General features: G+C 36.7%; 7 protein-coding genes and 1 long non-coding RNA gene across 8 annotated transcripts; 5 read left to right on the top strand and 3 right to left on the bottom strand.

Annotated features, from left to right (window-relative positions):
• The first annotated feature begins 7 nt into the window (after window positions 1-7).
• Window positions 8-3,656, top strand: LOC103831331 (protein GDAP2 homolog). The gene is made up of 16 exons (XM_009107230.3): window positions 8-26; window positions 104-229; window positions 442-797; window positions 875-952; window positions 1,038-1,093; window positions 1,297-1,416; window positions 1,507-1,577; window positions 1,656-1,749; window positions 1,847-2,050; window positions 2,144-2,395; window positions 2,495-2,603; window positions 2,711-2,778; window positions 2,877-2,946; window positions 3,030-3,104; window positions 3,193-3,284; window positions 3,359-3,656. The coding sequence occupies exons 3-16, from the start codon at window positions 465-467 to the stop codon at window positions 3,432-3,434; spliced, it is 1,698 nt and encodes a 565-aa protein (XP_009105478.1). The 5' UTR covers window positions 8-26; window positions 104-229; window positions 442-464; the 3' UTR covers window positions 3,435-3,656.
• Window positions 3,617-6,242, top strand: LOC103831333 (putative pentatricopeptide repeat-containing protein At1g69350, mitochondrial). The gene has a single exon (XM_009107234.3). The coding sequence runs from the start codon at window positions 3,676-3,678 to the stop codon at window positions 6,046-6,048; it is 2,373 nt and encodes a 790-aa protein (XP_009105482.1). The 5' UTR covers window positions 3,617-3,675; the 3' UTR covers window positions 6,049-6,242.
• On the bottom strand, window positions 6,068-10,269 carry LOC103831332. The gene is made up of 5 exons (XM_009107233.3): window positions 10,260-10,269; window positions 9,367-9,396; window positions 8,761-8,975; window positions 8,165-8,684; window positions 6,068-8,077 (listed from the first exon to the last, which is right to left on the bottom strand). The coding sequence occupies exons 1-5, from the start codon at window positions 10,267-10,269 to the stop codon at window positions 6,303-6,305; spliced, it is 2,550 nt and encodes an 849-aa protein (XP_009105481.2). The 3' UTR covers window positions 6,068-6,302.
• LOC103831335 (chorismate mutase 3, chloroplastic) lies at window positions 8,972-19,566 on the top strand. Its single transcript, XM_009107236.3, has 4 exons — window positions 8,972-17,957; window positions 18,443-18,752; window positions 18,835-19,071; window positions 19,141-19,566. The coding sequence occupies exons 1-4, from the start codon at window positions 17,803-17,805 to the stop codon at window positions 19,381-19,383; spliced, it is 945 nt and encodes a 314-aa protein (XP_009105484.1). The 5' UTR covers window positions 8,972-17,802; the 3' UTR covers window positions 19,384-19,566.
• On the bottom strand, window positions 18,047-19,108 carry LOC117126451. Its single transcript, XR_004449034.1, has 2 exons — window positions 18,901-19,108; window positions 18,047-18,177 (listed from the first exon to the last, which is right to left on the bottom strand). It is a non-coding gene; the product is annotated as an uncharacterized LOC117126451 (long non-coding RNA).
• On the bottom strand, window positions 19,408-21,664 carry LOC103831334. The gene is made up of 7 exons (XM_009107235.3): window positions 21,115-21,664; window positions 20,873-20,984; window positions 20,521-20,680; window positions 20,273-20,421; window positions 20,041-20,192; window positions 19,831-19,945; window positions 19,408-19,748 (listed from the first exon to the last, which is right to left on the bottom strand). The coding sequence occupies exons 1-7, from the start codon at window positions 21,402-21,404 to the stop codon at window positions 19,608-19,610; spliced, it is 1,119 nt and encodes a 372-aa protein (XP_009105483.1). The 5' UTR covers window positions 21,405-21,664; the 3' UTR covers window positions 19,408-19,607.
• A 35-nt stretch (window positions 21,665-21,699) lies between these two features.
• LOC103831336 (cell division topological specificity factor homolog, chloroplastic) lies at window positions 21,700-23,197 on the top strand. Its single transcript, XM_009107237.3, has 2 exons — window positions 21,700-21,939; window positions 22,476-23,197. Exons 1-2 carry the CDS (start codon window positions 21,847-21,849, stop codon window positions 23,046-23,048), a joined length of 666 nt encoding a protein of 221 aa, XP_009105485.1. The 5' UTR covers window positions 21,700-21,846; the 3' UTR covers window positions 23,049-23,197.
• Window positions 23,198-23,813: 616 nt separating this feature from the next.
• On the top strand, window positions 23,814-25,190 carry LOC103831337 (eukaryotic translation initiation factor 5A-3). Its single transcript, XM_009107238.3, has 5 exons — window positions 23,814-24,051; window positions 24,302-24,424; window positions 24,508-24,564; window positions 24,661-24,735; window positions 24,832-25,190. The coding sequence occupies exons 1-5, from the start codon at window positions 23,932-23,934 to the stop codon at window positions 24,931-24,933; spliced, it is 477 nt and encodes a 158-aa protein (XP_009105486.1). The 5' UTR covers window positions 23,814-23,931; the 3' UTR covers window positions 24,934-25,190.
• The last annotated feature ends 1,901 nt before the right edge of the window (window positions 25,191-27,091 follow it).

Genomic DNA, 27,091 nt, shown 5'->3' on the forward strand with positions numbered 1-27,091 from the left:
AGAGGGTTAGATAGAGCTCAGCTGAGGTATATTCGCGTGAACGACACCTCGAAAATTCGTATATGTTTTATTTTTCTTTTTAATTATTTTGATGTTTTCGCAGCCTCATCATCATCATCCATCCATCGATCATCACAGTTGTATATTATTATGAATCTTCTTTCTCCTCGTAAGTAGAATTTGGGATTTAGGGTTATCTTCGATTCGTTTCTGTGATCGAAATTCTCAGGTAAAGACTCTGACTTTCAATCCTCATATCTGGCACGATTTCGATTAGAATTCTCCTCATTCATCTAAAGTTTGTATCTTTTTCACTTGTGATGTTGTTTTTATTCTACACTTGCTGAATTGGATTGGTTTCAATTGTGAATGCGTTAGTACGATCTCTTTATTTAATATTCGATGATTCGTTTAATGTAATGATGATAATTGTTTACTCAGGCATTCAAAATTTCTCAGCTGCGATGATGTATCAGGCGGTTCCCACGGCAACAACCTCTCGCGGTGGGATTCCAACGGAGAGCGGTGATTACGTTGTGACTCTGGATCAGATTCCAAGATGGAGTGATGTTGAGCAGAGGTCTTCGTCCCTCGAGGGTGGTGAAGCAGGTGATCCATCACATTCTAATCCTCGCTACGCAAACCCTTTGGCTTCTTCGTCTTCTGAAGCGGGAAGCAGCGGGAATGGGATGGTTTCTAAGTTTCCTGTTGATCACGAGATTAACTCCAGGATCTATCTCTGGAGAGGGGAACCGTGGAACCTTGAGGTTGATGCTGTTGTCAACTCTACAAATGAGGTAAACTGAGATCATGGATAGTTAAGTAAATTTCTCTTTATGTGCCTTGTTTGATATGGTTGACTTTTCTTGGACAGAACTTGGATGAGGCACATAGTAGTCCTGGTCTACATGCGGCTGCTGGTCCTGGTCTTGCAGAACAATGCGCTACTCTGGTACACAACTCTTTCCTTCTCTATTTTGTAGAACATAGTCTTATAGAATTTGTTAGCACAAGATTATTTCTTTCTTGCTTGACAGGGTGGATGCAGGACAGGGATGGCCAAAGTAACAAATGCATATGATCTACCAGCGAGGTAATTGGTGATGGAGAAGATTGTTTATGATAATAGAGCTCTTCCATTGTTATGTTAGTTACACCTTTTCTCACGCTATTGGCATGTTATCTATTAAGGACGAAGCATTGTGTATGACTTGTATCTTGGCTGTAGAATCGTTTTGTCAATCTCTTAATCCGCAACTTCAAGAAATGTTTTTTTTTTTCTGGTTTCTTGTTCAGGAGGGTTATCCATACAGTAGGACCCAAGTATGCAGTAAAGTATCATACAGCTGCTGAAAATGCTTTAAGTCACTGCTATAGATCTTGCTTAGAGCTTCTCATAGACAATGGGCTTCAAAGGTATGCGAAGTGAACTTCCTTATTTTGTTTACAACAATCAGATTCTTTAGTACGTATGAACTCGATTTTTGTTTACATATTCAATTACAGTATTGCTACGGACTGTATATACACAGAAGCCAAAAACTATCCCAGAGAACCAGCTGCTCATGTTTCCATAAGTAAGACAGTTCTTAAACAGTCTCTTTGTTTTCGATAACTGGCTTTGATGTTTACAAATCGTGTGTTGTGTGCTACAGGAACTGTTCGTCGTTTTCTAGAGAAGCATAAAGATAAAATCAGTGCCGTTGTTTTCTGTACCACCACATCCTCTGATACCGAGATATACAAAAGGTATGATAAAAAATCTATGCTCTCTTTCTGTTAATAGTTATGTAATGCATAAGTAATGTAGCCATTAGAAAGAAAATTGACTCTCAAAAAAATATAGACTACTTCCACTTTACTTTCCTCGTGATGAGCACGAGGAGGAGGTAGCTATCTCAAAGCTCCCTGCTGACGTTGGGGATGAAAATGGTGAGACTGTTATAGACGAACGTAAGATCAGAATACAAGCACTTCCAAATAAACCTCAAGACAGGTCTTTTCCAGCTCTAGTCCAGCGCTCTTCCACTGATCTTGCTTTGGTACGAAGGTTGGTGAACTTTTGACTGCTTCACTCTTTGCACTTTATTTTGTCTGTCTCCTGTCTTTACACTTTGTTGATTGATGCACGTATGATTTTCAGGAACTCAAATCATCTTGATTCGTATTTGGATCCCACCTTCATGTCTTTGATTAAAGATCCAGATGAAAGGCGCCAAGAACAATGGGAGAAGACTGCACAAGCACAGAGTGGATTCAATTTTGTCAAGTTACTAGGGTTTGGTGATCTTGGGGGACCCCCTCTCTCTGCTGCAGAGGAATACTCACTTCATTCGAGATACCTAGCAAAAGCTAATTCTCTCAACCTTTCAGAAATTGCAGAAATGAAAATTGTGTATGGCTTCCATGTCCTTGGTTTCTCTTTTCTTATGTCCTTGAGGTAGCCAATGACTACATAGACATTGACAAAGGCCTGTTTGTTTTCTTTATTCAGGTACCGAGGTGGTGTTGACACCGAGGGTCATCCTGTAATGGTTGTTGTAGGAGCTCACTTTTTGCTACGATGCCTTGATCTGGAGCGTTTTGTGCTTTATGTTGTAAAAGTAAGATTCCAATCACATGGTTCTTCCAGTTCTTTCTTTTGAATACTTTCTGGTATTGATGTTCTTTGACTTTATTTGGTGTGTGACGATGCTGCAATTGGTTACAGGAATTTGAACCTTTGATACAAAAGCCTTACTCGATTGTCTATTTCCATTCTGCAGCATCTTTACAAGTGTAAGTTGATTCTTAGTCTTTGTTTAGTGCATAAAAAGGACTCTTACGCTTTATAAGCTTCAGTAACATATATTGCCTTTTGCCATGTAAATAAACAGCCAACCAGATTTGGGATGGATGAAAAGATTACAACAAATACTTGGCCGCAAACACCAGCGTAACCTTCAGGTATAAAACTACACATACTCAACTTTCATTTGGGGAAGGTTCCTCCTCCTTGTCCTAATCTTCATGATCTCTGTTTCCTCCAGGCAATATATGTTCTTCATCCAACTTTACAATTGAAGGCGACAATCTTAGCAATGCAAATGTTCGTGAACAATGTGGTAAAACTCCTAATCTATCTCAATGTCCCAGCCTTTCGCCCCAAGAGTCAAAATCTTTCTTATAACTTGCCTCTATTTTCCGATAAAGGTCTGGAAGAAAGTTGTCTATGCGGACCGTCTTCTCCAGCTTTTCAAATACGTTCCTCGCGAGCAGCTGACAATCCCAGACTTTGTCTTCCAGTTAAGTTTACTCTACTCTTTGACTCTCTAAAAAATGTTCTTCAGTTACTGAGTGTTGTGTGAAAAATTGGCAGGCATGATCTTGAAGTCAACGGAGGAAAAGGTCTTATCGTTGACCCAAGAACTAAATATGTCTATCAACGTCCATGAACCATGATCCCAAAGGGTGAAAAATATCATCAAGACATTTACTTATGTGTCGCTGTCTTTTTGTGCAATATTTGTTTATTCTTTCATGTTTGATCTAAAGACAAGCTTTTTACCCTTTTGTGTTGATGTCGGGAGCAAAACAAAACCCTCTCTTTAGCTTTTTAATGTAAACTATGTCTGAATCTTTTTAATAGTTATACTCAAAGGTTTCTCCTTTCTCTTCTCCACTGTGAATGTTAAGATGACGCAGTACATGCCATTGTTCAGATCATGCTCGAGTTTACGAACACTAACCCAACTCCATGCTCACCTCCTCGTCACCGGCCGTCTCCGTCACGACCCTCTTCCCGTAACAAAGCTCATCGAGTCCTACACTCACATGGGCTCTCCTCACTCGTCGAGACTCGTCTTCGAGTCCTTTCCTTACCCTGACTCCTTCATGTACGGCGTCCTCATCAAATGCAACGTCTGGTGCAACTTGTTCAACGCAGCCATTGATCTTTACCACAGGTTGGTGTCGGAGAAGACGCAGATCAGCAAGTTCGTGTTCCCGTCTGTCTTGAGAGCTTGCGCTGGCTCGAGAGAGCGTTTAGGTGTTGGTGAGAAAGTCCACGGGAGGATTGTTAAGAGCGGTTTAGATGGTGACGATGTGATAGAGACGTCTCTGTTGTGTATGTATGGTCAGACCGGGAATTTAAGCGATGCGGAGAAGGTGTTCGATGGAATGTCTGTTAGGGATATCGTGGCTTGGAGTACTCTTGTTTCTAGTTGTTTGGAGAATGGTGAGGTGGTGGAGGCGTTGCGGGTGTTTAAGTGTATGGTTGGTGATGATGGTGTGGAGCCGGATGCTGTGACGATGATTAGTGTGGTTGAAGGATGTGGTGAGGTTGGATGCTTGAGAACGGCCAAGTCAGTTCATGGAATGATAACGAGGAAGATGTTTGATTTTGATGAAACGTTATGCAACTCTCTGCTTTCTATGTATAGTAAGTGTGGGGACTTGCTTAGCGCGGAGAGGATCTTTGAATTGATAGTTAATAAGAGTGCTGTTTCGTGGACTGCTGTTATCTCTAGCTACAACCGCGGCGGGTTCTATGAGAAGGCGTTGAGAAGTTTCGGTGAGATGTTAAAGTATGGTGTTGAGCCGAATTTGGTTACAGTTTATAGCGTTTTGAGCTCTTGTGGATTGTTAAAGTTGGTTAGAGAAGGCAAGTCTGTCCATGGCTTTGCAGTTAGACGAGAGCTAGATCCGAGCTATGAGTCTCTTTCTCCTGCCTTAGTCGAGCTCTACGCTGAATGCGGGAGGTTAGCCGACTCCGAGGCGGTTCTACATGTGGTTGGTGATAGAAATATTGTGTCGTGGAACTCTCTTATATCTCTATACGCAAACAAAGGTATGGAGATCGAGGCGTTGTCCTTGTTTAGACAGATGGTGACACGGCGGATGAGACCTGACTCGTTCACTTTAGCAAGCTCAATCTCGTCATGCGTGAATGATGGTTTAGTCCGGCTAGGGAAACAGATTCACGGACATGTGTTAAGGACGGTTGTTTCAGACGAGTTTGTGCATAACTCGATGATAGACATGTACTCTAAAAACGGACTTATGGATTCAGCTTGTGCGGTGTTTGGTCAAATCAAAGAGAGGAGCGTTGTGACGTGGAACTCGATGCTTTGTGGGTTTTCTCAGAATGGTAACTCATTAGAGGCGATTAACCTCTTCGACTATATGTATCGCAACGGTCTCAAGATGAATGAAGTTACATTCTTGGCGGTTATACAAGCTTGCTCAAGCATAGGTTCACTGGAGAAAGGGAGATGGGTTCACCATAAGCTTATTCTTTGTGGTGTAAAAGATCTTTTCACTGAGACAGCTCTCATTGACATGTATGCTAAATGTGGAGATCTCAACGCAGCTGAAACCGTTTTCAAGGGCATGTCCAATAGGAGCATTGTGTCGTGGAGTAGTATGATCAACGCCTACGGTATGCACGGGTGTATCGGCTTAGCCATATCTACGTTCAACCAGATGGTGGAATCAGGAACTGAACCTAACGAAGTTGTATTCATGAACGTTCTCTCTGCTTGTGGTCACTCTGGTTCAGTTAAAGAAGGTAGATTCTACTTCAACTTGATGAAAAGCTTCGGCATCTCACCAAACTCGGAGCATTTCGCATGTTTCATCGACCTTTTGAGCCGTTCCGGTGATCTCAAAGAGGCATACAGAACCATCAAGGAGATGCCGTTCCTAGCTGATGCCAGCGTTTGGGGTTCTCTGGTCAATGGTTGCAGGATCCATCAGAGAATGGATATCATCAAAGCCATAAAGAAAGATCTTTCGGAGATAGTAACCGACGACACGGGCTATTACACTCTCTTGTCCAATATATATGCTGAGGAAGGCGAATGGGAGGAGTTCAGGAGAATGAGATCGGCTATGAAGAGTTTGAGTCTTAAGAAAGTTCCTGGCTACAGCTCGGTCGAGATTGATCAAAAAGTTTACAGATTTGGAGCTGGGGAAGAACTCTGTTTCGGAACAGAGGAAATCTACATGTGTCTTAGGAATCTCCAACATGTAACTCTTGAAGCAGATTGTTTACAGACTAATGAATGAAACACATGTTAGAGCCATGTAGGAAACAGAGAAACAGATTTTTGTAATAACCAACCACTCTAATATAACACAACCATGTAATTCTTTTTCTGTAGCCCTTGTAAGAGAGGACAAGATATACAAAGGGCAACCAATACCCACAAACATGGGGTTGATTGAGAATATAATAAAACATCTGTCTGTCTTCTTCAATACTGAATCAGTTTCTCTGTTTTTTTTCTCCTTCTATAGTTTTTTTATTGCATGAAAAAACTTTATGTTAAGACCACAGTTGGTGGAGTACTACCTGCAGGGCATCTTTGTCTCCTTGGTCTTCTGGTTGCGTTTCCCCACCCGGTAAGGCTCCTATCTTCAAGTCCCACCATTTGTACATTACTGTTATCTACTTGCCCCTCCAAAGAAGAACAAACCGGAGCTCCGTTGACGTTGCTAATCAGCCTTTTCCTTCCTCGGCTAGACCCACCTCGGTTTGAGCTTCTTCTAGCCACTCCTGAGTTCCAGCCGTAGCCTGTGGCTTTCATAAGTCCCTCAAACATTTGAAGATCTTCTGTTACTTCGAGCCTAGACAGAGAAGCAAGTCCAGGGAGAACATCCCTTTGGAAATCCCTTCTTGGTCTTCCTCGTCTTGCTTGTCCTCTCCTTGGCTTGTTGATGCCTATAGAATCCGTCCCCTCGAATTTCAGATGCTCAGGGACTAAAGGCGTTGGCATGTAGTCTTCTTCTTTGGTTAGAGGTAAGTTCAGAGTCATTGCCTCGAAGTAATCAAACTCCCCTGAAGAACACTCCTCACGGCAGCCTTCTAAACAAGCATCAAGCCTCTTTTCTAAATCACTGCCGCAAGAAGCAATTGTGTTCACAAACCAAGAGAGCGGGTCTTTAGCAGCTGCATCGGTCGTAGAGGAAGCAGCTTCGTCAGGATTATGAGACAGTGAGATGGTGACTATAGCTTCTGCTGCTCCCTTGATGAGTTCATCAAGAGTCTCTCCAGCTTCATCTCTCTTCTCTGGCGTTCTCTCCCCTTCTTCTTCACTCTCAAGAGCCGGGGGAGCTTCCAAATCTATTAAAGGAGTTGCTCTTGTTTCCACTCTTGGTTTGGAACACAAGCCGGGACTTTCATCCTCACTAGCACATAGATTCAAGTCAATGTAGTTCCTGTTAGTGGCAGCTTTTTTACTTTCAACATCTTCAGCAACCGAGGCGTCACATGGCAAGTTAATGTCGAAGTTTCTATTCACCAAAGTGTTTGCTTCCTTGAGAGACACAGGGGGAGAGTTAAAGGAAGAGTTGCACTCCCAAATAGAACGCTTATGAGAGATAGGGTATCCAAGAATCTTTCCATTACTCAGTGAACTGGCCATTTCAGCCCGTCCCAAACCGTTGTTGGGAGATACATTACTCGAGCCATCAGCAGAAGCATTCAAATCAAAACCGCCATTGGTTATTCCGTTTTTGTTAGGGGGGTTAGGTTTTAACCAGGGCAACCCAGCAGAGCGTTCCTGTCTTTTTGGTCCTTGAAGACTTTCTAAGCTCTGATGCTTCAAAGAACCATTTGTAACAGCCCCATTTGGACCATTGTTAAAATGGTTAAGGTTACTTGGTGGTACACTAAAGGCAGTTTCCTTCAACCCTGAAGAGAACCCTTGGTAAACCCCTTCAAAGCCGCCACGTCTTCTCATCTCTGAGTTTGAATCTGCTCTTGCTTGTGTACTATAACTCAGGAGTGGATTCGTTTGAAACGGCAAAGGTTTCTGAACTGAGCCGTTACTCCGGTTTGAAATCCAGTGGCTCCAAGTTCTGCTAGGTTCAGGGCGGTAGCCACCATTAGTCAAGCTTGGAGCATTTGATGCCACACTTGATTCCACATAGCTATCATAGGAAACTTCAGGATTCCTTTGACGAGCTTCCCATTCGCCGGATAACAACCTCCTCTGATCAGTTGAAGGAGGATAGCCAAATGCATGGTTAGCAAGAACTTGTACTGGCTGTGAAGGCACACATAAGTTCTCTCTTGGAATGCTTTTTCCACGCCCTGTAAAGTGCAGCCAAAGCAAAAACATCAGAGACTAGAAGATATACACATTAAGTGAAGAAGTGCCACTTAAAGGAAGAGTCTCACCTGCTTCTAGAACCATCCATCCATTTTGATTTGCATTCGTTTCCAACCACTGGCGTTGCGCATGTACAATGTTTTTGCCATAAAGAGAGTATACATCCCTGGAAGAAGGACCATCTTGGCACTGGACAGGCTCGTTCAAGTCAGTTAACCCGTTTTGGTTCTTCATAACCGAAGAAGAACCGTTCAGATGAGAAGCATTGTTGCCTCTTCCAGCTTCTTGAGGACAGTCTGCATCATCGAGATACTCATCCGCGGGGAGTTGAAGATCAATCATTCTTCTCCTGACCTTCACAGGCCTAACCTCCTCCTCGTCCTTTGAGCTAACACCATTCGCCATGGGAACGTTGTTGCAAGCTTGGGAGCTGCTTCCTTCACCACCACACACCGGTTTACCCAAGAGAAACGCAGGCAGGTCGCGTTTGATGGCACTCTCCGGTGTGTGTTCAGACTGGTTGTTGTTTCCTTTAACTTCATCCATCAAGCTCTTTTGCGTTCTATACAAACGGTGAAGTTCATGAACCTACGCACAAACCAAATGTCAAAATCAAAACCGAACCGTTTTGAGTGGAAAGAGACAAAAGGGTTTGCTTAGGTACCTGATTCTTGAAAACGGCTTCGTGCTGAAGCATAGTTTGCTTAAGAAAATCTCTCTCGTTTCCAAAGTGAGATTCCTCCGGGGGAGGAGCTCTCATCGAGAAACCATTCTGATTATATTGCACATTTTTATTATCTCCCGACCGGCTGCAAGTGTTTGAATCTTGGCTGAGATCCTTCATTGAAGACAAGAAGCTTTCACGGTGAACCATGTCTCCTATTAAAAAAGAACCAAATCAAGTCAAGTACTAAAACTCCAAATCACAACTAAGGCACCGACGACTTTTATTAAAATCATATTTAACTTATCAAATTCAATGCAAATTATTGATAATACAGATTCTGCAGAAAACTGTGAATTTAGCTCTAAAAATGGAGAAAAATATAACAAACAAAAAAAAAAGAAAATTCCGATCAAATGGGAGTCCACAATATCTAACAAAAATATAGTGAGAAATTAAATAAATAAAGAAGCTGCCATTACAGGTGAAACGATCATACACTAAGAAAATCGAAAACTCGCCAAAAACTAATCCATAAAACCCAAAACGAAAAAAGAAAGAGAAAAAAAAACAATCTGACAGACAAGAGAATCAAATCCACCGTACGATGAACAGTGTAAAGAGGGACATAAGAAGCTGGATCGATTCACTCAAATGTCTTAACCTTAACTCATCTATCACAAAGATCTATTAAAAGTATAATCAGAGACAAACAAACATATATGGAAAATCAACTAGAATAAAAAATAATCTTTAAACAAGTGTATATAAATTAATTAATATTGAAAATAAAAAATAAAAAAATGGGAGAGATTTTGTTACCTCAGACCCACATCCCCTCTAATCGCTCGTTTGAACAGAGAAAATCTCTCAAACACTCACTCCCAAATCGGCGACAATTATTATTATACAAAACTTAGAAATATACGAAAGTTATATTTTAAATAAAAATGTTATTTCCGAGAAATAATAATAATAAATACCAAAAATATGAAAACAGTTTTTTTTTTCGCAGAGAGAGAGAGAGAGAGAAAATCTAAGAAACAGTTAAGAAGAAAGTGAGGAATAATCGAAACTCCATGGGAGAAGAGAAGAGAAGAGAAGGAAAGGAAGGGAAACTCTCAGATCGTCTTCGTTGATCCGATGGGCCAACTCTATAATCTCTCTCTCTCTAGACTCTCTGTATCTCTCTATCTGTCTCTCTCCTTTTCTCTCTGATTCTTAAAAAGCAAATGAAAATAAAAAAGAAAAGAATAAGAGCTTTTATATTCCTTTTTTTTTCTTTTATTTTTCTCGGATTTGGTGTCTTCTCTTTCCTTATAGAGTGAAGAGAGAGAGAGAGAGAAGTTCGGTGAAGAGAGAGAAAGAGTAAGAGAGATCCCGTAAAATAAAAATAAATATATATTTACATTAAAAAAACGAACGAAGGACACTTCTAACAACAGAGACGCGATATTATTTGTCAACATCTGGTCTCCCTTTCTCTCTCTCTCTTTTGCCTCTCATCATTTTTACATTTTTTTTCCAGTTTTTACGCTGAATAATTTAAAGTGGCTTTTCTCTTTGTTTTTCAGTTTCACCTGTAATTCATTTCTAATTTTAATCCGTCCCAATCTTTCGTTAGATCGTATAGTTTTACTTTTCATTTTAGTAATGATTTTTATTATATTTTATCTTACATATTTAAAATTAAAACTGTTTTAAAACAAAAAAAATATTTGTATCGGAAATGTATTTCATATTTAAACTTTATCTTAAAATTGTCGTCTATTACTTTACTATCAGAAAAATTTTTTTTTAGTCGTGTTACGTTATATATTACTCATCATTAAATTATCTTCACAATTTACCAAAAGGGATATTAAGCCTTTAACGTAATAAGCATTAAATAGTCTCGGTTAACCGAATCGGAAATTAAAAGAATTGCTTTGTTTTAACCAATGATGGACGACTTTATTTAATTTATGTTTGTCGATTAGTTATTATTTTACTAAAAATATGTTAAAAACTTTCTTGTGATTAATTTTTTAAAATTTATTGTATTACTTAAAATGTAAAATTTGATCATAAATGTATCGAACTAGTCAATTATTTAGAATTTTGAATGTAATCTATGAATTATCTTAAATAGTTATATACTAAACTAGTCAATTATTTTTTTTGAATTAAATGTAATCCATTATTTGTTTCCTAATTGGACATGTATTAATTGTATCTCATTTTATCAATGTTTTAGATACATTTTATTGACTATTTATTTTGATATATAGGTATATAACTATTATATTTTATCTTCCATATTTCAAATTAAAACTGTTTTAAAAGAAAAAATATTTGTATCGGAAATGTATTTCATATTTAAACTTTATCTTAAAATTGCCGTCTATTACTTTATTATCAGAAAAATTATTTCTTTAGTCGTGTTACGTTATATGTTAGCTCATCATTAAATTATCTTCATAATTTACCAAAAGGGATATTAAACCTTTAACGTAATAAGCATTAAATAGTCACGGTTAACCGAATCAGAAATTACAGGAGTTGCTTTGTTTTAACCAATGATGGAGGGTTTTATTTAATTTATTTTTCTCGATTAGTTATTATTTTACTAAAAATATGTTAAAAAACTTTCTTGTGATTAATTTTTTTAAAATTTATTGTATTACTTAAAATGTAAAATCTGATCATAAATGTATCGAACTAGTCAATTACTTAGAATTTTGAAAGTAATCTATGAATTCTCTTAAGTAGATATATACAAAACTAGTCAATTATTTTTTTGAATTAAATGTAATCCATTATTTGTTTCCTAATTGGACATGTATTAATTGTATCTCATTTTATCAATGTTTTAGATACATTTTATTGACTATTTATTTTGATATATAGGTTTCTGACTTATTATTAGTACATCTACTGATATATATTCAAAATATGTGTTGATTAAAGTGAAAACATATCAAGTTACTTGAGAGTATTGCGATATAATATGAGAGGAGTCATGAGAAGTGAGATGAGGTCAACAAGAGAGTTTTTATGAACTTGGAAGAAGAGAATATTTGTGGTCCAAAAAGATGTGTTGATTAAACATATAGTTTAGTGTTTTTATGTTGATGTCAATCGTTGTAGAAGTATTTATTTTACTATCAAAATAGAAATTATTATGAAAATAACAAAAACAAATATGTAAAAATAATATTTTGAATAATATTTTAGAAAATTAAAATAATTTGAGATTTTTTTGAACATTTTTATTAATATTTTAAGAGAATTAACACTACCATTTATATACTATATCTCATGACCATTTTAATTTTTTTAGCAACAAATTCATTCATTTCAAAGAGGAGACAATTAAAATGAGTTTAAATATTTAAATAGCATTTTTGGCCATTTTCATAACAGTTATAATAGAATAATAATTTAAATTGTTATATGACATATATATTGATAAAACTGTAATTTCAGATAAAGACTAGTTTTTCATTCATATTTTTGTTTTCCTCACTAACAGATTAAGTAAAAATACATACATAGCAGGGTGATTTTTGGGATTTATTGGGATGTAGATAAATGTTTTAGCTTTGACTTTTATCTACAGCTTTTAAAACTATCAATCCCGCTTTAAGTCAATTTTTAAACCTACAACAAGGAAAATTAAAAAATAGTTGTAACCCTTTTATTTACTAATGTAGTAGCTTTTGAAATGTAGGGAAAATATATAGTTGTAAGAGTATATTCCTCATATCTTTTTTTTTTATTTTTGTTTTCTTATAACTACAGCCGATATATCTATAACAATCACCCTCTATGTTTAGTTTTGTATCTTGAAATTTGGATTAAAAATACGAGTACATTTTTGGGTAAATAGAACATACCAAATACATTTTTAGGTTAAAAAGTACATTTTTGGTAATAGAAGTTGCTTTTTAAACATGTGATATTTGCTACAGTCTTTTCTTGTCGTAACTTGGGTTATCTGAGGTGATTAGAATATGTATTAAACAACTAAATTTCCAGATCGAACGTACAATTTTACCTACCCCGTTTTAGGATCTTGGGTAATGCTTTCCCTTGGATTTGTTGGAACCTTTAGACTTCACGGAACAAGCTCATCTTCGAATCAAGATCGATCTTTCCTCAGGAAGCTATCTTCCAATCAATCGGCACCATGAATAAATGGGAATTAGCCCAACCATCTTGCCCTTTGCTGCCCGCATTTTGGTCCCTATGTCACGATCTATGGACTCTCCGACAGCTACAATCTTTTGTAACACTGACGCCGCTTGGAGATCAGAGTCCAAATATGTCGGCCTTGCATGGATCTTCTCTGATCAATCAGAGATGCCTTGTTTCATGCAGCCTCTCTCAACCTCTCTTACATCTGTTTCAGAATAGATTCACAAGTGCTTGCTCAAACAATCAACAAGAGAACTTCGACGATGGAACTATTCAGGTTATTGTCAGACATCGACTCCCTCATCTTCTCTTCCAATTCCCCCTTTATTTTCTGCAATGTTGTTTATGTTTCACGTGTTCCCCTTTTGCTAGGCCTGCAAATTTACTGGCGAAAACTCAACTTTCTTCTCATTTGGGTTTAAACTCTAGGACCTGATAAGCCCATCGTCCTATTTTAATTGCTATCTTATGTTGAACAAAAAAAAAACATACAATTTTACCCTTAGATTTTTTTTACCCCTAGATTATTCCTTCGATATATGTACTCTCATATTTTTGGGAGTTCATTTTAGAATGAAACATGTATAATATTATGTATTTGTTCTTTTTCTTTTTCATTAGTCTTTAGGCAAAATGATAAACATTTATTAGTGTATGTTTTTACCCTACATAAAAAAACAATTATATTTGACAACCGTTATATTGCCTATCGCTATGCCTCGCTTAAATGAATTTTACATGCAGACCCGGCTTTCAGTATGTGCGGACGGCGCAAATGCACAGGATCCTAAAATTTTACTTGATTTTCCTTACAAGAAAAGGACCCAAAATTTAGAAAAAATCTTGTTTTCTGAAGAAAATATAAACGGCGGTGAAAAGCAATCTGAAAACTAGGTTTCATCTTTCTGATGAAGAAGAATACGTGATGTTTAAAAAGGTCACATGAGATTTAGTTATTTAAAGGGCCCTTTAAACCTTATTTAGCACATAATCTCTTCTAAGTTTGAGTCGGGCATGTTTACATGTCGACAAAAAATGTACATTTTTCTTAAACGATATAAAATAATTATTTTAATCTTTATAAACTAATTATAAAGTTGAAAGAAACACTTTCTATCCCTGTTGAAATGACATAAAAGGGTACATTTCATCTTGTATAATCTCCTTTTTATTTCCTCTACTATAGTCTATAGTAGGGTTCACGTCTCCATTTGTTTTTTTTTTTTTTGGTAGGATCACGTCTCCATTTGTTTGATAAACATAAGACGCGTTGTTTCATTAATTGAGCAAATCATATCTTGCTCCTTGTGCTTGCTTTGAGCCTTTGACTGCATAAAACACGTTTCTAAGCAATTTTAAAACATGTTTCTTGAAAACTTCTGTAAAACTTTTTAACTTGGTTACCAAAAGAAATTTATATAAAAACTACAACGAGTTGTGTTATTTTAGCATGCAAGTAGTTAATGATGAACTGAGGATCCTAATCTAACCAGTAATAAGGTTCATGTCTAATTGTGTGCATTTCCATTTTTATGATAGCGGAGTTAATATTGAGAAAAGTAAGTAGTCACTCCGTATCGTGATCTTGACAAAATGGTTTTTCACTTTTCATCTAGAGACTCTACAACATTCATAAAATACATATTTTTTTAAACTATCTTAAAAATAAATTAAATTATAAATTAAAAATTATTCAACCAAATATAAAATAAACCATATATAAAATATAATTAATTATACTCAATAAATCAATACAAACAGAACATCTTGCATATGAAAAAATGTTCAAACCATGGTGTTCCATGTCCATTCATAATTTATGAAAATGATTATGAAAATGATTATTTTTTAAATATCTTGGAAGCTTCTTCTGATTTGAATAAATGTACATGTAACGTTTACTCAATTGATTATTAAGAAATATACTATATAGACTATAGATAAATCAACACTTGATAATTTTAATTAAAATAAATTAATAAAAATTGATTTCAAATTGTTCTGATTCAAAAAATGACAAAATAAATAAAATTATATATTTTAAAAATTAGATGTAAATATATGATCTCGAATTTAAATCATAAACTAATTAATAATATATATATATAGTTTACATTAGTGCAAACTTAATATTGTATTATCTGTTTTATATTTACAGTGGAATATATTTATACTTTTAGCACTTCAATATATTTTGATGATTTAGTAAATTTATATCTAAAACTATATTAAATTATATGAAATCTATTTGATATCCACAAAATAATATAATAAAATAGAAAGTTGAAATTCTAAATTTTTACTAATGTATATACATTAAAATTAAATATATCGACACAGTAAAGTATATACAGTAAATTTAAAATTAAAAATTTACTAATGTATATACAGTAAAATATTTTGTAAATTAATATTATATCAATTAAAAAAATACATTCTCTTATTTACAAAAATTGTTGTAACAGAACTAATTTAATATCGACACAAAATTGAATGTCAAGGACATGTTAAAAGCTAAGACACTTGATTAGGCCAAATAGTTTTCCCTAATTTACAAGTTTGATGATAACACAACTTAATTTCTGAATGAAGCATCATTTGTTTATCAATTAGGTTAGATTGAGAAAAAGCATGAGGGTCCCACCGTCGAGGCAACTTTGAGGTTTTCAGTTTGAATGTGCGTCGGAATTTAATTGGCCCTAACTTTGAAGATAATTACAGTTTTGGGATTGGTTTTGGATACTTTTGTAGTTTTGTTTCTTCTGGACGTCCCTGATTGGTTGATCTTCTACTTAAACAAAATATCATTTAAAAAAGGCTTCCTTGTGGAGATTATTACATAGAATGCCATTCTTCCGAGGAAAAGCATGTTTCTTTCGACTTAGCTACGTGTCCCTTTAGTGATTGGACATGAAGATAATATTCAATCTAGTTGTATCTATTTTTTTTTTTGTTAATTTATCGACCGATGTTAAGTCAACTTGGAATGTTAATAATTATTTTAATCCACACCGGTGGTGGCGAACAAAGATATAAAACACGTAAATAAATAATTATTTCTTCTGCTGATATACACACTAACATTAACGGTAACGTGTTTATGCATTATTAATTCAACACGTTAGAACCCGTATGAATTTTATATTTCTGGCTTGTGTAAAATAATCACAAGTACAAACTTTTTTATGTTGTTAAAATTATTCCCTAACCGAAAAAATTTATTTAATTATGGTTTTTAAAAAGATAGGGTAGATCTAGAAGTGGAGAAAAAGTAAAGTAAAGAGATAAAATTTAAAACTACTTCTTCCTGTAAACCACAAGTACATAATCAGGCCATGGGAGTCGAGAACAGAATCTTTGGGTCTTTCGTCTTTGGCAGAGCTGATGCAATATATGATCATAGATCTCTATAATCACACATCGCAACATTTTATTTATCACATATGATATATTTCTAAGTTTTTTTTTTTTTTGCAACTATATATTTCTAAGTTAATTGTAACGAAGTATGTATCTCGGTGTTATTTCAAAACTCTTACAAATCAAGACTTTAAATGATAAGTTGATAACCGAATGAATATAAATTAACAAGTGGATTAATATTTGAACTTTTCTGAAAGAAGGCATACACTAATATTAGAATTTTAAGATGATTGAATTGACTAAATATAATTTCACCAAATTCTTTCGATAACTCTGTCACTATTTTAGTTTAAAATACCTAAACTAGTAATGATAGCCTATAGGTAAAAAGAAAGTTTAGGATTTGTAGATACGTCAATTTAGATCTGGAATACTGTTATGAACTAAGTTATCATCGTTTGACGAGATGACATAAAATTATGTTTTATGCCTTTAAAAGAAATTCGAAACCGGACTATTTGTTTGTACTATCTTCCTAAAAATATTAGTTGGTCTTCAGTTCAAATACATTCGGTCAATGAAAAAAACATAAAGTGAATTTCGTGGAAGTTTGACCCCTTAATACAAAATTTATTAAATAAGAAAATATTAACATATTACAAATAAGTTAAATTATTACAGTAAAATTATTCTTTTCTAATAAAGTCCAATATATTTTTATTTATAATAAATAATTTGATTATTAATATTTTATTTTTATATTAAATCAAGAAAATGTATAATATATAGTAAAATATTTTTTTATTTGTTGATCATCGATATTCGGCAGGTCGAAATCCAACCAATTAATCTCGGAAACGTGTGCACCAGCAACAGATGGATCTGACTACCAATAAAGAGAGTTAGATATTCCTATCGCATAATTACATGGATGGATAATCTAAATGTGAGATTTTAAATCTGGATCCTTTAGAGACTTTCCGAAATGTTTTCACTACCTGACTACATCTGTGCTTAGTAAAATGATTTTTTTTTTAACTTAGTAAAATGATTTTTGATATATCTATTTCATAAATTTTAGATTATTATGTAGTTTAATGTATTTTTTTTCATTAGTCTACAATAATGCAATATTACCAATCAGAACCCGCGTGTTGTAGTTTCAATCCCTTCAAAAAAATCTGCATATTTAAATTAGCTTTAACGATGATATTTATAAGGAAAAAAATCTTTTCTCGGAGAGTACGCATCCTTTTTTTTCATCTTAATGATAGGTAACAAAAATGGTAGAAACATTTCATGAGAGAGAGAAAAAAAACCCGAAGAAACATAAAACCCAGGCATAAAACACGTGATTCCCTCTATCAATCCTTGTCCGGATGACATTTTTGTAACTGACTTGAGGAAATATTATTCATTTTCGTCTCTTTTACCAACTCGCCGAATCTCTCTTCTGTCCTTTTCCTTCTTCTTAATTCTCTTCTTCAACCAAAGGTTTCGATGGAGGCTATGCTACTCAACCCCACTTTTTACAATCCGCCGCCAAGCCTCAATCTCGCCAACTATTCTAGACCCGTCTCGTATTTTTCCCGTAAATCGAGATTTGGACCACCTGGATCTCTCTCCATCCGACACTCCGCAGTTTCGCCGATCCGGTAATGTGTCTTTCTTATTTGGTTATAACGAGAAATAGCCTCAATGCACGCCATATGTTCGGTTTTTTGTACTCTCGTTTGTCTTTTTACACCAATGAGTTGAAGTGTCGTCATAAACTCTTTTTTTTTTCCTACACGAGAGTGAGTGTCTTTTTTATTGCTTCCCTCTGCTCTTGTTCGTTTTTGTGTTGTCAGTGGTTGCAGCGTACATGGTCCTGGTCTGAGCTGTACGGTTTTAGCAAAGCTGTGTACTTGTAACAAGTTGGCAGATTCATCATGTGTTACGACATGATTTTCAATAATGCACGATTTAAATTTAATTACGAATATCTTTTCAATAGAATAGTGTCATTACTGTTGATCCAAGAGCCTAATAGGATCATGTTATTGCAAATTATTGTCTGTCGTTTTCTTATGAATCTTATGTAGTTAAAATGATATTATATTCCTTGATGCATAGTGTTTCTGGCATTGATGTGTTTCAGATACTCGAGGAGTCTAAGGGTGGACGAGAGCGAGAGCTTGACACTTGACAGCATAAGACACACTTTGATTCGTCAAGAGGACAGCATCATCTTTAACCTTCTTGAGCGAGCTCAGTATCGCTACAACCCTGACACATACGACGAAGATGCTTTTGCTATGGAAGGGTTTCAAGGATCTTTGGTCGAGTTTATGGTCAGAGAGACTGAACAGCTCCATGCTAAGGTGGACAGGTACAAGAGTCCAGATGAACATCCCTTTTTCCCACAATGCTTGCCTGAGCCAATCCTTCCCCCCATTCAATACCCACAGGTGAATTAACTAAACACACTCCATAGAAGGGATGATGAATTGTAAAGTTAAAGTTTTCTCTTCTGTATTGAAATTAAACCAGGTACTGCATCACTGTGCTGATTCGATAAACATCAACAAGAAGGTGTGGAACACGTACTTCAGACACCTTCTTCCCAGGCTGGTCAATCCAGGGGACGATGGTAACTGTGGTTCAGCTGCTGTCTGTGACACAATGTGTTTGCAGATTCTTTCAAAGAGAATCCACTTCGGTAAATTCGTTGCTGAGGCCAAGTTTCGTGAGAATCCAGCTACCTATGAAACAGCTATCCGAGAACAAGTAAAAATGCCCTCTCTTTATTCATTGTCTGTATCTTCTTTTGTTCATAAACTGACCGAGTCTTTGCAGGACCGGACACAACTGTTGCGACTTCTGACGTATGAAGCAGTTGAAGAAGTAATCAAGAAAAGAGTTGAGACTAAAGCCAGAATTTTCGGTCAAGACATAACGATCAACGAGCCAGAGACTGGAGCTGGAGCTAATCCTTCATACAAAATCAACCCTAGCTTAGTTGCTAAACTCTATGGTGAAAGAATCATGCCCCTCACAAAGGAAGTCCAAATTGAGTACTTGCTTAGGAGGCTTGATTGATGATGTTATCATCAAGAAGAAAGGGATCATAACTTTTTTGTATTTGATCTTTAATTTTATAAAACTGTAATGTGACAACCAGCTCATTTTAGCTAGTCAAGTTGAGTTTATTACAGATGTAAACCGAGAATCAAAAACAAATGAACTATTCTGAGAACAATAAAAAAATCTTTCTGAGGTTCATAGAGTATTGAGTACTCTGCAATGATTTGTAGGTTGTAGCATCAGAGTGAACCTCCTGTGGATTCTCGGACAATCTCGTAAATAGATAAAATGTTCTCAAGGGTAAGTAGGAAGATAATGCACCATTCCAAAAGATCTGATCTTCGGTTCTGCATCACCTCTTGGAGGAAATGAATGTTGTGCTGCACATCAAAACAGAGGATCACGATTGGCAACTGTTTATTGATATAACAAAACTGATAAAGAGTAATGTAATGAAGATACCTCTACAAACTTTAGCTTAAAGTCTAGATTCCCAAATCTCTGAGTAACCTCGTACTCCTCTCTTAGGTACTCATATATCAGCGCATATCTAGCCTCTCTCCAAGCAATCTCGGATCTATCAGAACAACAGAACATACCAGTCTAGTTAAGGTACATACATAATTTTCATGAGAATGTTCAAGATTGAGAATAATATTCAAGAAAGAATACCTATCAAACAAACCAACTCTGAGAATGACGTCAGCAAGATTAGAATTAGCCTTCCCTACGAGTTGGAAGAGCTTTTTCCTGTGCATTGTGAACGTTCCGGTTTTCTCCATTGCACGGTTTATACCAGCGAACTCTTCAACCAATTTATCAACCTGAGAGAATCACAAATCTCAAAACTTTCAACATTAAACAGTTACTTTCGTTTATGGACAATTGAGAAGGGATACGTTACCTGAGAAACAAAGTAATCCAAGGCAATACTTTGTCCAAGCACACTCCCAATAATACGGATGCTATTAGTATCCAACGTTTTGAGAACAATGTAGTCAGGGCCACCTTTCATCTCCTCAGTCAACAAAGGCTTCTCCTTAACAGCATAATCTAACACACACACAACAATCCAGAAAACGGTTGTTCATTACAAAAAAAAAAAAAAGATATAAAGTGGTAAGAATAAGCCAAGGAATGGTTATAGAATACCGTCTTTTCTCATTTCTGTAAGAAGCCCAGAAGCATGCCTACGAACAATGTCGAGATAAGCCTCAACGTCATTGTCATCAACATTGAAAAGAACGGCAGAACCGTATTGAAAGACAACCATGAAACGGCAGCTGCTTACACTCTCCCTCTCATCCATCGTCTGTGAAGAAGAGATAACACACAACATCAACACAGACTTCCTTTTGAGGATTCCAAACCAACATAAAGTAATCAAAGCCATGATAATGATACTATTTGCTAAAACTTAAAATAGTAATAACAGTACATTAAACACCAAAGGTGAATACAACAGTAAATGATTTTGAGGAAGAAACAGAAGAGTAAGTCTTACAGGGATACCAGAAGAAGAATCAGAGAATCTGAGAGCAATAGAGTTAGTAGAGCGAGAGGTGGGAGGAACAACATTGCATAAGTTGTCAGCTTGCATCCCCTTCAAATCAATACTGCCAAAACCATAACTCTGAGCAAACCCAAAAAAAAATCATAAAAAGAAACAAAAAACACAACAAACTCATCACCAAAAGGTTAAAACTTGTAAGAGTCTCGAAAACATTCAAGGCAGTTAAAACGAACCTAGTACTGAGAAAATAGGCTTTGATAGGGATCTTCCCTCTGTCTTCCTCTTCCTTTGTTCCAAAGTCGTAGCTTTGATAAACATCGCCCGACCCAGAGTCAGAGTCGTTGTTGTAAATCGAAATCGGAGAAGGGAACGCTGAGAAGCATCGGAAGTTAAGAAAGGGAGAAGCTTGGGAGCCAATCGTCGAGCCTTTCAAAAGACATGGAGAGGAAGAGGGCTTTGAAGAATTGAGTAATTGACTATTACGACGAAGAAGAAGAGCAGCGACTGCTCTCCATCTACCCATTCACAGCAATTCAGAAAGAAAATAAAAAATGAATTGTTCTCGTTTGGGTTTAGGTCTTCGTCTCCTCGAAAGAATCAGACTTTATTGAATGAAGATGGGTCCGAAGAAGCCTCGAGTTCTCGCCGGCGACAACTATAGTTCCCCCTATAAGCTAAACCTCGCGTTTCGCTTCTCATCTACGACTGCGTTTCATTTTGCAGCTGAACGACAGCGTTTAGCTTGCGGTAAAATGACTACGTTTTGTTTTCTGGCTTAAATGCTTCATTTGCGAAAAAACGACGGCGTTTAGGTAGCAAGGAAATGACGTCGTTTTGGTTTGGAGCTAAAACGACGGCGTTTAATGTGTTGCCTGATAGCCTTTTACTCGAGTGAGTCGTATCCCTTTTCTTGTCTTAACTGAAAGAAGAGACGACCGGAAAAGATTCGCTCCTCAGGCGAAAAAATGGCGATAACTGGGAATCTGAGGATCTCCGCGAGCTTACTAACTCCTTATCATCAGCATCCTAAATGCCTTTCACTACCTTCTTCTTCTAAGGTCTGATTTCTTCTCTTTCTTTCACTCTTACGATTCGAAAACTTTCTTCAAAGCATATTTAGATCTGTGTATGATGAAATTGGCGTGGGAACCCCAGGGATGATGCCTATTAGAATAGAGTGCCGGTTTATACCAAACCGTCTATAGATGATGTAGACCGGTTAATCTCTCTTTACAATTAGATGTAGACCGGTTAATCTCTCTTTACAATTAGATGTAGACCGGTTAATCTCTCTAATACATTTTGCTCTCGTTATACAGAGAGTTTTCTTTTTCTTTTTTTCTTTATAACCGAATGTCCTGCACCTCACCGTGGTGGTCCAAATTAGAGACCGAACCCTTTAGCAGCGCGGACGCACACCCGAGGATGGGTCATGGCCAGGCAACGGTCTTCGGTCTCGGACGCCAGAACAATTCCGCATGTAAATTTCCTGGTGGCCAGTACGAGTCGAACCCGGGGCCGTACTTGCAGCCGCAAGCCGTTTACTGGTTTACAGAGAGCTTAACCGGTACATCGCATGTGATAATTTTTGCAGGTTGATTTCTCTGGCTTCGTGAGCAGTGGCGTAAACATCTTGGAACCTTATAAATGTCTTCCTGGAGTGTCACGTGCCCAAACGAAGGTTTTAGCAAGGAACACCGGAGGAGACTACGAGCTATCACCAAGCCCAGCTGAGCAAGAGGTGGAGAGCTTTCTCTTGAACGCCATCAACATGAGTTTCTTCGACCGTTTAAACCTAGCGTGGAAGATCATCTTCCCATCCCACGCTTCGAAGAGAAGCTCCAACGCGAGAATCGCTAAGCAGCGGCTCAAGATGATTTTGTTCTCGGACAGGTGCGCGGTTAGCGACGAAGCTAAGAGGAAAATAGTCAACAACATCGTTCACGCGCTGTCGGATTTCGTGGAGATTGAGTCGGAGGAGAAAGTTCAGCTTAATGTAGCTACGGATGGTGACTTGGGAACTATTTACTCGGTCACGGTGCCTGTTAGGAGGGTGAAAGCTGAGTACCAAGACGTGGATGAGGTTGGATCCATAACGAATGTTGATTACAAAGATACGCTTGATGGTTCTGTAGATGTGAGGTTCGATTTTTATGTTCCAGAGTAAGAAGTTCTTTGAACAGTGTCTTGTTTGTCTGTTTTCTTGTTGCTGTTCTTGAAGTTTCTAGTCTGCGAGGGAACAAAGAAAGTTTCTTAACATTCCCATTGTATATATCTATCTATATATGCAACTCTTATCTCTTCAACTATGTTCTTGGCGATAGTTTGTGTTGGTCAGATTCATAGCAAGAATCCAAGAACCCTATCTTGGTGTTCAACTAATCAGATTTAAATCGTACTTCGCTGTTAGTCTGTGTTTCGCTTTGGATCAGCCCTGCCTCAGGCATGTGCTGGAACGAACTACCACTACTATTCCCTTTAGATGTTCCTGTAACAGCCCTCAGCTTCAGTCTATCATTTGCCAATTAAAATAACATAAAGCCTTTAGACAGGATTGCTTGTGTAATAGAGCTGTAACGGTCGCTTTTGAAGTTTAACCTCTCAAGCAAATCTAACTGTTCTGCTTCAAGCTTTCTCGGTCTTGATGTACATAAGTTTTTGTTTTCAAGCACATAATTATGAATGAAAATGAGAGATATATTATGTTCTACACTAATTAGTTGCATCTAATTACATAGAGAATCTGACGGAAGCGTAACATCTACGACCTGCCTTTTAATTAAATTAAACCACAAAGGATTATTCAGCAAATAGACGACGCACGTGTAGGGCCCCGCGTAATTTGCACGCGACATCTCAAATAAATATGGACGGTAGATTTGAGAAAGGAAATTCTGATCCAACGGCTGAAAAGGAATAGTTAAGAGTATGCAACACGTCTCTCTCTCTGAGGCTTTCGTGTTCTTCTTCTTCAAAGGTTCTATAAAAATTGAATACCACTCATTGACTTTGCCACAACGTTTTCGTGTGCGGCTCTCTTCTTCAAAAACATGTCGGACGAGGAGCATCACTTTGAGTCAAGCGACGCAGGAGCTTCCAAGACCTATCCTCAACAAGCTGGTAACATCCGTAAGGGTGGTTACATCGTCATCAAAGGCCGTCCCTGCAAGGTGATCTTCTTCTACTGCTGTTCTCCCTTCATGTATATATATATCTTTATATTCTTACTGTTATAAATTTGCATGTCGTGATGAGTGCTTTGGTCCTTAGGACCGACCGACATAAGTTTATGTTTGAAGTTTTGTCTTGTAGATTTCGTTGTAATCTAGTTTATGTCGGAGGACAGAGTTTCTTGTTCGTTGAATTGCCTATTATCATTTTGTTTTTTATATTAAAAACATTCTTTATTGGTTTTAATAGGTGGTTGAGGTTTCGACTTCAAAGACAGGCAAGCACGGTCACGCCAAGTGTCACTTTGTAGCCATTGATATCTTCACTTCTAAGAAGCTCGAAGATATTGTTCCTTCTTCCCACAATTGTGATGTGCGTATTGTATGATACTCCGAAACATTTGATTAAGTCTGTAACTTGACTCACAAGATTGATCTTTTTTTTTTTTCTTGTAGGTTCCACATGTGAACCGTGTTGACTATCAGTTGATTGATATCTCTGAAGATGGCTTTGTATGATTTCATTTTGCACTAGTCTAAGTTTGTTTTGCCTTTTCCCCACATGCTTAAATTAGAGGGCTTTTTTCTTTCTTGATGGTTACGTTACAGGTCAGCCTTCTTACTGACAATGGTAGCACTAAGGATGATCTCAAGCTCCCAACTGATGAAGTTCTCCTCACACAGGTTACTTTCTCATGCATGCTTAAATCAACTGTTCAATGTAAATATTTATCTGGTTCACTTATGATTTTGTGTTTGGTCTGTGGTGTGTGAATGCAGCTCAAGTCTGGATTTGAAGAGGGAAAGGATATAGTTGTGTCTGTCATGTCTGCAATGGGAGAGGAGCAGATGTGTGCCCTGAAGGAAGTTTCTCCCAAGTAATGATAATAATAAAGTGAGCATTCTCCTCTGCTCTACTTGTACAGAGGATATTATCATTATCAATTTGACAGAGTCAAATGTTTATAAGAAAAAGTTTGGTCTTTTCTTCTTCTTATTCTTCATAATAATAATTTAAAGCCCAATCTTTCATGCAAAGACACACCTTATCTATCTTACTATTTGGTTTCTGTTGTGGAGAAGTTACTATTGACAGTTCCAAAGCTATACTATATACTACTATATGTGTGATGTGCTAATTCTTAGATCCTAAGGGCTAAAAGTGTTTATATGTAAATCAATAAATCGTTTTGAATATGGGTTCTGATCCCTCTCGTTTAAGTGCACTCTTTGAGTAACTTGTAGCTGAGTGTTCAAATGACCTGCAACGAGGGTGATGGATGACAAATCCAGAAGAATGAAAATCAATAGCAGTATTCTTCAAAGTTAATGAAAATGTTTAAATGACAAGTTTTGTAGTGGCGTGTGGTAAGAAAATCATGAGAATGCGACCTTTAAACAGCTTTCATCATGAGGGTACACTTTCCATAAGTGGTTATGCCTTACCATTTATTACTATACTTGACCATAAGTGGTCTTACGATATAATAGTGTCCGTTTTGAGTGTTGTCAGACAGAAAAAAATCTTGTTTGGGTGGATTTGAACAGACTTGCTCTTCTTCATCTTCCACAGGGTGTCTCTTGCTGGTTTCAAAGTTGATTTGAACATCTCAACTCTCGAGTCTTCCTCATGGGGTTTTGATGGGCCACTAGGCCCAGTAAAAATAAAGTTAGTAACCATATGTGTATTTGACTATATGGAGGCCGTAGTATATTGAACATTTCGAAAATGCATTAATAATCAACTCAATCAAAAATGAATCCAACACTTTTATGTGATCGGACGGAAAGAGCTTTTCTACAATCACCTTTTTTATTTTTGCAGCACGCTGATTAGTCAAATAACCCATCAAGTAGTAGTAATTGCGCCCACCTCTTACGATCATTGCTAGTAGTATTACTTTGCTTCCACTGCAGCAGTTTGCAATTCCGCAGCCTCACAATTTCTAGCATCTTAATAAGTACAGTGCATAGTAACATTCCATTAACTTTAGTATTGTAAATCTATTCTCTGTGTGAGAATAAAGCTAATATAAATGAAACCTCCCCATGTTTTTTTTTTGTCAATACACCTAATGGGGGCGAGGCATTTGAGTCAAAAATATTGAGTCACGGGTATGGGTAGAGAGACACAGTGCACGTGGCTAAAAGAAAAGACCCAAGCAAATGAGAACAAATCCCTCCCTCTCTCCCATTCTACCATTTCCTTCAACAACATTCAAACAAATTATACATTTCATTATCAATTTTGATATTTTATTTTCCTGCCAAAAAGCTGCTAATGTCGTCCTATCATTTGGTTTATAGTAGTAGGCTAGTAGCCTTGCTAGTTGCTACCACGGGATCGACTTCTTTTTTCAACGAGTTGACTTTTTAATACACAACTTGAATTCATAAGATATATTTTTGACCCAATGGGTTATAAACCGATAAAGTTGCAGATAAAAATAAGAAAATCAAATGGTAGATGAACATCATTAGAGATGTTAAATATCTGAAATAAAACTAGTTTACATGTTTGATTGTCTGAGTTCTGTAAACTAGTTTACATGTTGAATTGTGTGAATTCTGTAGTGTTTTGAATATACGAACAAAACTTACCTCCTATACGATAGCACCCTTAAATTTGAGGTAATATGTACACCCCCCCCCCCCCCCCCCCCCCCCCCCCCCAAAATTAGAGATGTTCTTACCTAAATTGTACGTGGCGCAAGTCTTCATGCTGTGGTGACTTCGGTTGGATAACGAATATTGAATTTAAAAAAAAAAAAAATTTAAAAGGGTTACAAAATCAAGATCTACCAAAAATAATGACATGATAACATATATTGGTGGCTTTTACTTTCGTCGTTGGAAACATTGTAGTTGATAAAATATATCATATATACTTCTGCTTGAGTTTGAAAATTATTTTAGGGTGTAGTATATAGAACATACTCCGGTTAAAGTTAAAACAAGTACTATATGGTATATAGTTTAAAAACTCGTTCAACATTGCTTGCGACCGGATATCTCGAAAAATGATAATCCTTATTCGGCG

This window comes from Brassica rapa, chromosome A07 (genome assembly GCF_000309985.2).
Source record: "Brassica rapa cultivar Chiifu-401-42 chromosome A07, CAAS_Brap_v3.01, whole genome shotgun sequence".
NCBI lineage: Eukaryota > Viridiplantae > Streptophyta > Magnoliopsida > Brassicales > Brassicaceae > Brassica > Brassica rapa.

What these genes read in the sequence shown, in the direction of transcription:
- LOC103831331 (XM_009107230.3), top strand. Translation starts at nt 465, where the DNA reads ATGATGTATCAGGCGGTTCCCACGGCAACAACCTCTCGCGGTGGGATT. An exon ending in CAGAACAATGCGCTACTCTG is followed by an intron (nt 953 to 1,037) that starts GTACACAACTCT and finishes CTTGCTTGACAG; the next exon opens with GGTGGATGCAGGACAGGGAT. An exon ending in ATCCCAGACTTTGTCTTCCA is followed by an intron (nt 3,285 to 3,358) that starts GTTAAGTTTACT and finishes AAAAATTGGCAG; the next exon opens with GCATGATCTTGAAGTCAACG.
- LOC103831333 (XM_009107234.3), top strand. Translation starts at nt 3,676, where the DNA reads ATGACGCAGTACATGCCATTGTTCAGATCATGCTCGAGTTTACGAACA.
- LOC103831332 (XM_009107233.3), bottom strand. An exon ending in CCCTCTTTACACTGTTCATC is followed by an intron (nt 8,976 to 9,366) that starts GTACGGTGGATT and finishes CTTTTTTAATAG; the next exon opens with GAGACATGGTTCACCGTGAA. An exon ending in ATGGATGGTTCTAGAAGCAG is followed by an intron (nt 8,078 to 8,164) that starts GTGAGACTCTTC and finishes TGCACTTTACAG; the next exon opens with GGCGTGGAAAAAGCATTCCA.
- LOC103831335 (XM_009107236.3), top strand. Translation starts at nt 17,803, where the DNA reads ATGGAGGCTATGCTACTCAACCCCACTTTTTACAATCCGCCGCCAAGC. An exon ending in TCCGCAGTTTCGCCGATCCG is followed by an intron (nt 17,958 to 18,442) that starts GTAATGTGTCTT and finishes GATGTGTTTCAG; the next exon opens with ATACTCGAGGAGTCTAAGGG. An exon ending in AAACAGCTATCCGAGAACAA is followed by an intron (nt 19,072 to 19,140) that starts GTAAAAATGCCC and finishes GAGTCTTTGCAG; the next exon opens with GACCGGACACAACTGTTGCG.
- LOC103831334 (XM_009107235.3), bottom strand. Translation starts at nt 21,404, where the DNA reads ATGGGTAGATGGAGAGCAGTCGCTGCTCTTCTTCTTCGTCGTAATAGT. An exon ending in TACAGAAATGAGAAAAGACG is followed by an intron (nt 20,422 to 20,520) that starts GTATTCTATAAC and finishes TGTGTGTGTTAG; the next exon opens with ATTATGCTGTTAAGGAGAAG. An exon ending in TTAAGCTAAAGTTTGTAGAG is followed by an intron (nt 19,749 to 19,830) that starts GTATCTTCATTA and finishes TTTGATGTGCAG; the next exon opens with CACAACATTCATTTCCTCCA.
- LOC103831336 (XM_009107237.3), top strand. Translation starts at nt 21,847, where the DNA reads ATGGCGATAACTGGGAATCTGAGGATCTCCGCGAGCTTACTAACTCCT. An exon ending in CACTACCTTCTTCTTCTAAG is followed by an intron (nt 21,940 to 22,475) that starts GTCTGATTTCTT and finishes TAATTTTTGCAG; the next exon opens with GTTGATTTCTCTGGCTTCGT.
- LOC103831337 (XM_009107238.3), top strand. Translation starts at nt 23,932, where the DNA reads ATGTCGGACGAGGAGCATCACTTTGAGTCAAGCGACGCAGGAGCTTCC. An exon ending in CTTCTTCCCACAATTGTGAT is followed by an intron (nt 24,425 to 24,507) that starts GTGCGTATTGTA and finishes TTTTTCTTGTAG; the next exon opens with GTTCCACATGTGAACCGTGT. An exon ending in ATATCTCTGAAGATGGCTTT is followed by an intron (nt 24,565 to 24,660) that starts GTATGATTTCAT and finishes GTTACGTTACAG; the next exon opens with GTCAGCCTTCTTACTGACAA.